Source organism: Phalangium opilio, unplaced genomic scaffold, assembly GCF_054372755.1.
Source record: "Phalangium opilio isolate 3A_F unplaced genomic scaffold, DU_Popi_V2 ptg000048l_1, whole genome shotgun sequence".
NCBI classification, from domain to species: Eukaryota; Metazoa; Arthropoda; class Arachnida; order Opiliones; family Phalangiidae; genus Phalangium; species Phalangium opilio.
The window spans coordinates 4,238,053-4,249,712 of record NW_028324170.1 but is presented as its reverse complement, the minus strand read 5'-3'; the positions used below and the strand labels follow the sequence as shown (position 1 = coordinate 4,249,712).

The 11,660-nt window shown below is 34.9% G+C and overlaps 1 protein-coding gene across 1 annotated transcript; it reads left to right on the top strand.

Annotated features, from left to right (window-relative positions):
* The first annotated feature begins 1,828 nt into the window (after positions 1-1,828).
* LOC149673817 (uncharacterized) lies at positions 1,829-11,502 on the top strand. The gene is made up of 4 exons (XM_089839561.1): positions 1,829-2,236; positions 4,651-5,321; positions 6,710-8,220; positions 9,863-11,502. The coding sequence occupies exons 2-4, from the start codon at positions 4,755-4,757 to the stop codon at positions 9,870-9,872; spliced, it is 2,088 nt and encodes a 695-aa protein (XP_089695687.1). The 5' UTR covers positions 1,829-2,236; positions 4,651-4,754; the 3' UTR covers positions 9,873-11,502.
* Positions 11,503-11,660: the final 158 nt, after the last annotated feature.

The window sequence follows — 11,660 nt, the reverse complement described above, 5'->3', positions numbered from 1 at the left end:
TTTGTCCCGCGGAAAACTGCTAATGACGTCATTTTTCTATGTCTCCCACCAAGTGTATAGTGCACGCTTCACTTTCACCGTTACACGCGCCCCGCAGAGTACCGTAGCGTCTATCCGCGAATTTAATTGGTTTATGTTTTCAGCACGCAGATAGCTCCGAAGCTGGCAGTCTAGTTTTAGCGGTCTTTGGTCGATGATTCCGGAATTTCAGCAACAAACAATAAAGAGAGAAATTCGGTGGCCATTTTTGGAGTTTGGGAGGAGAGTGAACGTCTGTGGAAGCTTGTCCTTTAATGAGGTAATTCTCTTTCGATATAAAAATGGTCTCTACCTAATTAGGAAAAGTAAGGAGATCGTGAATTATTTGCCTTAAGCCTTTTTATAAGCCGGATTGTTTACCGCGTAAGCCTTGGTTTTTGTACATGTGTTTTGTAGGTCTAGTGGTCTACATGAATGTTCGTATTTTTTTAGGCCTAGGCCTACATGTTTAAACTAATGACGGGGGAGAGATTTTCAATGGCGGGTTTGTCGTTAGGCTTAGGGCTAGTGGGGGGATTTTTGGGCGGGAACCCGGGCAACCTTTAGGCTATGCCGTAGAATTGATTTTTTTACGTTGGAATTATCGTCCGGATTAATTATTTCATTATTATATTCGGAATTTGATTAATGTATTGACATTAAAGCGTTGTTTTTGAATAAAAGTAAAGTTTGTCATTTGAGGTTAGTTACTAAAGGCTTAAGGTCACTATCTATGCAGCGTAAGTTATGGAAATTTAAACTTTCTGACATTAGCGTTGGTTTTTTTTTATCATTATTTCATTAGACGAATGATATTGGTGCGGTTGTAATTTTGATAAATTGGCGGTATACGGCATGATGCTAGCTGATTGTGGAGCATTAAGTAGAGGCCAATGGAATCAGCTTTAAAACAAAAACCCCCCAAAAAACCGCACAAGTGCAGCGTTTGTGGTAAAGGTTTTGGCGATCGAGAAAGTTTAGAAACTCACTTGCGAATCAACCACAACGTTAGCAATTGCAAGTGCGAAGTTTGTGGCAAGAGATTCGCTCGCGAAAATGATTTGAAAACCCATTTGTGGACGCACGCCAAGGGCAAGCCCTATAGTTGCGACCTTTGCGATCGAACCTTCACTAGAGCCAGTAGAAGAAACAACCATCGTAACGAGAAGCACAAGGATGGCTTGGCTGTCCCGTCCAATGTAAACCAAAGGGACGAGAGCAGCAGTGACGCCTCGTCTTCCGAAGAAGAAACTGTAGAAACAACCAGTAAGAAAAAGAGTCAGAAAGGCAAAAAGAAGGGAAAAAAATCCGCCGAAGAATCCTCCAAGAAGGCTGCTGGAGTTCCCCAGTGCAAGATTTGTGACAAGAAATTCGCTTCCTTGGACAGACTTAAAGGTAAGTTGAATGAAATGAAAATGAAGAGCTTCTCATCTTTAATATTCTTAACTGAAATCTTTATTTCTAACTGGAATCTTTTATTTCTCAGCCCATTCAAAGACTCACAACAAGAAAAAGATTTTCCCTTGCGAATTATGCGACCGTACCTTCAGCCAAATAGGATCTCGAAACCGACACAGGCGTGGTATGCACAAGGGTGTTGATTTGCCAGATTCAGGCGACGTTTCTTCGGACGAACAAGAAGAAGACACCTTTTTGTGCGATCTTTGCGACAGTAGCTTTTCGTGCGAGCAATACTTGGAGGACCATTTCTTATGGGTTCATAACAAAAATTCCTCCGCTAACGGAGACGAAGGAGAAATTTCACCCGAAGAAAGCCCGAAACGTCCTCCCAAAAAGAAATTGAAAGCAAAGTAAACGAGAAGTGAAAAATAAATTCATTCGGACAAAGTTTCCTTGTTGTTTTTATTGTTTTTCTCGTCATATATTTCGCGCGCCAAATCTGAAAAAACGTTTCTTAAAAGTAAATAAGAAAAACTCAGTGACTTAAATAAACTTTTATTTTTTTCTTGAACAATTTCATATTCAAAAAGTTTTTGAGTACTTTGATTTTATCTTCAACATAAAACGACGCGCGTAAAATCTATTTCAAACTCGGCAGTTCTTTTTCCTCTATCAAACAAACGGAACTAAAACTTTCTCTTTATCAACGCAATTTAAACTTGACATTCATTTGAAAAAAAAAAAAAGTGAACTATGGTGGTGAATTTCAGCAACACATTCTACAAATTGGATTAATTAATTAAGACGGAGTTTTGTGGTGAGTAGTTTTTCAATTTATATTTATCCTCAATCCCGGCTTAAGGTTTATTTATTTTTTACAATTTTAAGGCCTAATTATTGTCTAATTAAGTTTTAAGAGAATTTTCGCAAACAAAGGCCCATTTTTTAAAAGGCAAAGGCCTAACTCATTTGCAAGCCAAGGCCCGCTTATCTAATATTGGCAAACCAAGGCCCAAATTTTATTTAGAATATATCTTTGTTTAGTTGACTTATTCAAAAACTATTGGTTGTCTATCACAGCCAAACATTTAAGGATTTAAATATAGGCTGGTGTAAGAATGCCGAATTTGGTACCATCTTTGAAAGTTTGAACCATTTTAACCCCCCCCCCTCTTCTTGAAAAGTTGGATAACTTACTCGGCCTCTAAACTATCTTAAGTAATTTTATCTTCTACAAGGGTTAAATTAAGTCTTAAGTCCTGAAATTAAGTTGAAACGGTCTTTGAAATAGCGTAATCTCAGAGGGTCTAGTGGGATGTCACCCAGAAAAATTATGTCAAAAGTACGCCCCGTGACCTTGAACCTACGCGCTAAGGTCACAACTGAGATGTCTTTTGAAATGTAATTTATTTTTAAGTACACGTAGGTTAAGCTTAAGGTAAAAAAATATGCCAAGTTCTTTGACCCAATCACTAATATCTAGTGAATTTAAAATAAATTAATCAGAAGTTATTTATTTGCTTTAATTTTTAAAATATGTATTTATATTGTTTGTCATATGATAATTTCCGTGTAGTGTATAGTCCTTTAGCGCCTGTGTTTTGGGGACACGGAAGAAACCAAGGCGCTTAAAGACTATAAATATTATCAGAAGTATATAATACTTCTCTCCGAGAGAAGTGTACCACAAAGCGGGGTAAGTGTAACGTCACTCTTCCCAACATCGGAACACTTAGAGCAAGGTTACTAAACCGAATCACATACGCGCTAAATAGTTCCCTCATCATTACTCTATTAACACTTAAATATTTGGCCAGACGCGCTTGCGCATTTTTGTCCCACGTCAAGACGAGGTTTGTGGGATGATTGTTGGGGATTTAGTGCCGAACAGTTATAGAATTCACCCCACGGTGCGATGCCCATTTGTAGTTTGATGAGCGGGAAAGCAAACTAAAAGGTGGTGAGCCTGGGAAGAATGACGTTACATAACTAAAGCCATAGCATTAAGAGGATACAGAGTGTCATCCTTCTTCTATTATCCCCTTCTGATATTATTATTGGTACATCAAACAATATATTAAATCATAAATTATTAATTTAATTACAATTATCACTCGACCGGAAACTTATTTTCTATTTCTGTCTAAACATTTTTTCCACTTCTCTTGAAACATGATCTTTTATTTGCATGAAAATAGATATAAAATCTTTAAAAGTTAGCCCCAAATTATTTAGACACGTCCAATTGAATTTATTTCATCATATAAACAACAATCTTCTTACACACACACAAACACACTCTTAGCTTTTTCTTAGATAAAAGAAACCCTTCTGAACTTTAAACCCGTTACTAAAAATTTTATACAAAACACAAATCTTCGAATTTTTCTTCTCTCTTCAGAGATAATTCTTGTGGTGGCTATCTCGTATTTTTAGTAAAGAAAAGAGAAAAAACAATTGCCTTTATTTTGGTTTTTATTTAATTTTAATTTATTTAAATTTCTATTCGCTATTGGATCCAACCTTAGAACAATAATAACGTAATAATAAATGTTGGATTATTTTTGCCACTGTACAAAAAAATCGTCTAGTTGAATAGATAAATCCTTGTAATTAATTAATTATCTAATTAGTTCCTTATTAATTAGATCTTTTATAATAGTAATAAAATGGTTTCCATTAGCGAATAGAAATTTGTACCAAAAATGGGCTCCGTTCATGCATGTCTCTGGTTTTCTTTTTTTTTTTATAATCATTGGGAATGTAATCAAAATATTTGCATGCATGTTGTTTTTATGGTACTATTCTATAATTATTTATTTAATTAATTAATTAATTAGTTTAAATCTCAATCAATTTTTTCTCTCCCCCTTTTTTCTGAAAAATTGAAAAAAAAAAATTAATTACTTTGACCAAGGCTTAAGTAATCATTAAACGGTAAAAAATAGGCGGATTCGTAAACAATCGTGTATATATTACGGTGAAATATATAATTAAACGCTGGAAACGCTACGGAAATATATATTAATATATATATCATTAAAAATAAAATAAAAACAAAAGCCAGCGCTTGTTGAAAATCAAAAAATCCATGTACGGAGCCCAAGTACCACGCTTCTACTTGAAGAAAGCTTAAAAAAAAAAATTTCTTTGCTGGTATGCTTTAATAAATATATATATATATAGAGTCGATTTTTGTCCCCTTCCTTGATAGTTGTTCTTTTCTTATAGGTTTTTTTAAAACAAGAAAAAAAAAACTTAAAAATAAATATCAAAACTATCTTCGAATTGATGAAAAACTTAACGATGATTAAAATAATGAATAACGTGAAAAAATGATGCAATCGCATGAGCGGGTGTCCAACAACATTGAAGAGAAATCATTCGCGTGTCAAACTTGCTGGAGACGTTTTGCGCGCGAAACTGATCTAAAAACGCACGTTTGGACCCATACTCAATCGTCGAATCAAGAAAAATCCACGATATATTCCTGCGATTTGTGTCATAGAGCCTTCCCATGCGCTACCACCTTGAACAATCACTTTAAAAGGACTCATAAGGATGTTTCTTTGTCACCCCAAACCGTTGTCGTGTCCTCGCCACTCCCAGTCGCGACGCCTCCTCCATCTTCCCAATTACAAGTTGTTCAACAACGAGTTGGAAGCCCTCAACTGCAGCAACAACACGTTGTTTCAACCTCCCAGCAACTTACAATCGCAACTTCGGAAGGCGGTGGAGGTGGGGGTGTTCGAGAGTTGTCGGGACAACAACAACAACAACATCATCACCACCATCATCATTTGGATATTTCGCCCGATTCAGCGGCCAGAAAAAATTCCCCACCCTGCGGAGTTTGCGGGAAAAAGTTCGCCTTCAAGTACTACGTGAAGATACACCAGACCGTACGTTTTCGTTTTTGTTAATTAAAAGAGATAAACGTTAAATTAACATATCTTTGAAGTGACATTGACACGCGGGGCTGTAATAAAAGGCATATTATAGAAATATCAGAAAGTTCGGAGTGTTTGATTTTGCGTTACCTTTCAGCTAGCGAAACAAATATTTACTACCCCCCCCCAGAGCGGTATAATAGCGAATTACATTAATAACAAAGCAGGTTTATAATCATCTCCATGAATCAAAAATACTCCAGATTGGTGCCTCAAAATTTAGCTGAATTGTGTATTTTTGTCCCGGAGAAATTAAAAAAGATAACGTTTTATCAGAAGTATTTAATACTTCTCTTCGAGAGAAGTGTACAGCTCAAAGCGGCGGGGTAATTGTAACATGATACTTAAAAGAAAGAACTTGCCGAGCTATCAAAAAAATGTATATATAAAAATACAGGCTTGTATCTGTTTTCGCTGGTTCCAGACGGTTTCCCCCCAACATCATTTTACATTTGGAGTGTTCAAGGTTACTAAGCCAAATCACATACGCGAACGATAAATAGTTTCCCCTTCATTACTCTATTAGCGCTTAATTATTTAACAAGGCGCATGCGCTTATGAATTTTTGTCCCACGTCAAGACAATCAAGGTTTGTGGGTTGATTGCTGGGGATTTAGTACAAAACCGTTAAAGAATTCACCCTAGCACGGTGCGATGCCCATCTGAAGTTTGATGAGTAGTAGAGGAAGCAAAAAGTGAGCCTGGGAGAATCATGTTACATAACTAAAGTATTAAGATGATACAGAGTGTCATCCTTCTTCTATTATCCCCTTCTGGTAATACTTAAAGTATAGCGCTTATTGGTTGACCAAAGAAAGTAAAGAGGATGAGATCAAAACTTGATTGGAGTACGTAGCAAACATTATACTGGGTACTTCTACTTAGTGCCTTCTTTAACCTTCTCAGTGTATACCTTACTTTCTGTAATTTCTATATGCATTTGGTGAAAGAGAAATCAAAAATCTCTGCCCTAATCTAAGGTTCTTTCAAAAAAAACTTTCATTCGATTGTAAATAAAAAACATTGGTAACTTTTGATAAGGTAATTTTACTTATAAACTTTGACCTCTGGTCCGCGGTTCTTAAGACTTTTTCGTATCCCGCGTACGGATATACGACAAATACGTGTCAGTGCCACTTTATATATGTGTTAAATGTATTTACGAAAAGCAAAAGTGACGTTGTCAGCGATTCAAAGAGTTGTTTTTCTATTTGAATTAATTTTTTACTATCTCGGATAGTTTATAGATATAGTTGTTCAAAAAGAAATATACATATGTGGGCAAAACAAATATATCGAATGACTTACCCTAAAAAGTTGGTACGCGTCTTTCGCTTCAGGTTCACACGAAAGAGAAGCCATATATTTGCGACTTGTGCCATAAAACATTTAGCCAAGCTTCGAGTCGAAACCGCCACCGTAAAGAAATGCACAAAGAGGGAACGGAAATCCAACAACAAAACGGAAGTAGCGGTGGCGGTGGTGGTGGTGGTACAAACTTACAATTACAAATATCGGATAATTCGGAAAATAAAATTGTATCGCAATTTGACGTGTTGGGTAAACAATTCTCTCCGAATCGCGGAGGTTCGGCGTTGTACGAAGTTCATCCCGTAACCGAAACCAAGGAAAAACCCTACATTTGCGATTTGTGTCATAAACGATTTACGCAGGCGTCCAGTCGTAATCGACATTTGAAAGAAATGCATAAGGACGGGGATACTCCCTTGCCTCCGGGTGAAAGTCCACCCGGGACGCGTCGCGCCGTTGGCGTTTTAACCCGTAACGTTGGACCTTCCTGCCACGTATGTTCTAAACGCTTCCCTTGCAAGTCCTTACTCGAAATCCATATGCGTGTGCATACCAAAGAACGACCTTATTCGTGCGAGATTTGTTTTAAAACTTTCACGCAAGTGTCCAGTCGTAACTTCCATCGACGTAAGATGCACAAGGATTTGATTTTGAATCTACTTCCACCACCTACCCAAGAACAGCAACAACAGCAGGAGCAGCAACAGTTGGCTTTAAAGCAGACCACGCTTGTCGAAAGCGGAGGTAAATTAGTTCCCGAATGCGGAGTTTGCGGGAAACGTTTCCCCTGTAAGAGTTTGATGGAGATACACATGAGAGTGCATACCAAGGAACGACCCTATTCTTGCGATTTATGCTTTAAGACGTTCACTCAAGTTTCGAGTCGAAATTTTCACCGAAGAAAGATACACAAGGAGCAGATTTCCTCTCCGAACAGTCAAAATTCTTCGTCGTCTCAAAGTAGTTTACCGCAAGTTCAGCAACAGCAACAACAACCCTCATCGTTAGGGTTAACCTCGTGCCCTCCTAAACCACCTTCCACCCCGATATTGCAGGATTGCCATCACAAAATGATGCAGCAATCTAACCAACAGCAACAGGAGCAAAACCTAACGCAACTTACCCAATTGCAAAATTTGCAATCGCAAATCGCCCAACAGCAACAGCAGCAGCAGCAACAACAACAAACCCAGAATGCGCAGCAAAATCAAATTTCTCTGCAACAGCAACAAAATACGGTTGCGATTTTACCCATGTCCCCACTTTCGCAGCAACAACAATGCCACGGCCAGCTTACTCATCACGCTCAACACCATAGACAATCCCCTCTTTCGCCTCAACAACGGCAATCGCCGACATCGCAAGTACCCAATCCGCAATTATCTCCGTCACCCAATACGCAACAGCAAGTTCAGCAACAGCGGGTGAATCTTCATCAACATTCGCATAGTCACGTTAATCTTCATCAGGGTGCTTCACCGTCGCAACAAGGTCAAGCCCTCCTCGGAGACCCTGATGGCAAGAGTTTTCATTGTAAAATGTGTGCTACGACCTCTAGTTTTAATTACAAATAGGCTTATAACTAACGTTACCCCTAAACCCTCCTAACGAAATAAAATTTAAACAAAAATCATTTTTTCCACAGAAAGTTTTATGTAGAATTAAAAAAAAAATCAGTCTGGATTTTGTCTACAAGCGCGGTTTCATAGCAATTTTGTCAATTTGAAGCGATAGAGTTTGTCCCGTCTTTTAAAATCGTACGTCGAACGTGAACGTGAATGTAAATGTTTCCCTAACGTACATCGCGAACCTTACACTTCATTTATTTTAACATACCAAACGGTGCGAACGTCGAGGTCTGACGTTCTATGCTCTACCAAGAACCGATCCGGGGGAATAAAACGGGTGGGGGGGGGGTAAGATTCTAGGAACTTACGGGTGTGACCTTGACGTATAGGTTCGCGTTCAATGGTTGATGTGCTTAACGAATCATTGACAGGAACGTCGATAATCGGCTTACACGCTCGCGTACGATTTTTACGGATAGTTCAATCTCTGTTAGGGAAAATTCATAAAGTTACTTCCGAATGGATTAAACTTGTAGACAATATTTTTGCAGTTGATTTTTCGCTAATATAATCTGTGCAAATTCATATGCAAAATTTTTTAACACGTGTCTCTCGTCCATTTTTTAATTAATACACATTTTTTTTCATATATCTTTTTCACTTCAGTTTATGGGCTTCTAGTTTTATAAACTGAACTTAAGAAATTCACGCGTTGCAGAAACAAATTTTCCTGAACCCATTTTCATTTTTCCACTTAAAACTTATTTTCTACGCTTTGAATTTGTTTTCTTAATCACTTTAATTAGTAATTAATGTCATGTCAGTGGTGCTAATTATCAGCTTTTCGTTAATTGTGTTATATAATTTGTCTTTGCATGTTCAAAGAGCGAAACGTTTTAGTCCCATTCATTTATTTTGTTTAATTTTATTTAAAAATTAAAGCAAATAGATTAATTTTAGTGTAAAATTCCTACCTCATATCCGTAATGTAGTAGAAGTATATTTTAAATAAATTTAAGGTTAAAATTAGTATTTCTAATTAATTGTAGTGTTTTAAACAACCTGCCGTAGTAGTTCTTAATTTTTTGGCTGTGCATTGAAAATCAAACCAGTAGTTTAATAAACAGAAAACACGTAGAACTTGAATTATCTTGAATCTTATATTAAATTAAATTAAATTAATTTCAAAATCAGTCTTAAAATTGATTGATTTTCTATTGAAATTAAATACGAAAATGTCCCGCATTCGAGATTGTAAATAAATAAATAATATTAAATCAAACGTTGATTTTTAACTAATATAAATGTAAGATTCAAGTTTTAAAATAATTACAATGAATTCTATGATATTTTGTTAATTACTAATTAAATGGGACCTAATTAAGTCCGTTAATTGTTAAAACAAAAAAAAGGTTAACAAAATATCGTATATATGGTTAACGCGCGAATTATGAGGCATGTGTGAGAAATTAGTCAAATTTTTGTGCATGAGCCAAACCCTTAAATATTTTACTTCCAAGTTTTTTTAATTAATTTTTTTTTAATTAATTATATTTCTTTTTTAATTTTAATTTTGTTGTTGTTTAGATGTGTTTTCTTTTCTTTGTTTTTCAGGGATAATTGAAACCGATGTCAGCTAGGCAGGGGGCCCTCTATGCAAACCAAACAAATAAATAAATAAATAAAAATAAATATTTATTTTAAATTATAAACAAAAAAACATGGGGGTGTTGCGAAGATACAGTAAGGAAAAAAAAAAATTCTTACGTCATCGAATTGAAAAAGGTTTAAAACTCAGGATAAATTATCAGGGTTTAATTATACTAAAAGCTAATTAAAAGTATGTCAAATCATAACATACCGGGTGCTTTAAATAGCCCTATATTTAAATAAATAACCGAGTAAACAAAACAATAATTGTTTACCCAACCTCAGTTTTAATTATATTAATGGTTTAAATTAATTCGTTTTAATCTAATCTATTTAATGAAAAGGTTTAGTTTAGTTTAGTTTAGATTCCCCCCTGATCTTAGTTTAAGTTTTCTTTACATTTTTCGCTTCAGAAAAAAAACGAAAAAATTATAAATATATGAAAGCTATGCGGGTTCAAATATTGCCACAAAACTCTTCAAAAAATAAACAAAAAACAATTTACGTAAATATTTAGTGTTGTTCAAAATGTTCTTAAAAGAATATCTATTAACTGTTTTAAAATGAGAAAAAAAAATTGTTGTTGAAAAATTAAAAATTAAGGTAAAAACAAAAAAAAACTTAGCCACCACCAAAACGAAAAGATTTCTTCAAGCTCGAAGATTTTTTTTAAAGTATAACATCGTACCCCTTTCTCCCTCCCCCCCCATTTTTTTGCCCCTCACACTCATTATTCTTTAATTAATTAATTAACTAATTTAATTAGATTTTAATGATTTGTCGCAATATTAATTATGTATATATTTAAGATACATCCCGTTGCCTTAAGTTAGGTATCTAAAAAAAAAAAAATATTACATTATTTTTCTTTCGGTTTATTTTTTATTTTTAATTAATTATTTAATTCATTGTATGCAGGTTTAATATAATCTCATATGTATCATCCAGGGAAATAATAAATAAATAATTTGATTTTATCAGAATGGTAACGAACCAAAGTAAGTAAAATTTGGAACGAAGGATACCTAAATAGTAATTTCCGTTAAAATCAAATTATTTTAAATGAAAATATTTATATATATATTTCCCCAATATGGTTTAACATCCAATTCAATTAAAATAAATAAATATTTTAGGAACAATTAAACGTATTCGTAACAAATAAAAAAAAATATGGAAATTAAGGATTTTAGAGAATAAAAATCCATTTAAATTACCAATAAGTGTCATATATTAGATAAATATATGTATTCATAAATCAATAACAATAGGTTATAAACAACAACAACAACCACTTTCCCCTCGCCCCGCCCCTCCCCCTCTCGTTCGCCGTCGAAATGTAATTAGTACAAGCGAGTGTTAATTATTTGAGCTTTATTTCTTATGGCTTACGCGTTACGTGTAAATGTACAGAGCAAATTTAACCAACAACTTATTAATTACAAGAATACATTTATTAGTAATTTCTTTTTTTATTATTATTTTATTTGTTTTGCGCACCCCTGAAGACGTTTTAGATAAAAAAAAATAAAACAGAAAAATAAGCAGATTATAGCACGTAACTTGGATATGTATACTCCAGTTAAAATAAACGATGAAAAATATTTATATTTTGATTATTAGGATTAGAAATAATTTAAGTTTATTTAGTTTAGGGGTTGCCATGGTATCGGAAAATTCTGGAAAATTAACTGTAAGAATTCTGGGAGGTAATTCATATTGGTTCGGTGTTTTTACTACTATAAAAGTAGTACTAGCACCA

Bases quoted from the DNA above. Each gene is read 5' to 3' on its own strand.
- LOC149673817 (XM_089839561.1), top strand. From the start codon at position 4,755: ATGATGCAATCGCATGAGCGGGTGTCCAACAACATTGAAGAGAAATCA. The intron at 5,322-6,709 runs GTACGTTTTCGT...CTTTCGCTTCAG, and splicing joins ACGTGAAGATACACCAGACC to GTTCACACGAAAGAGAAGCC.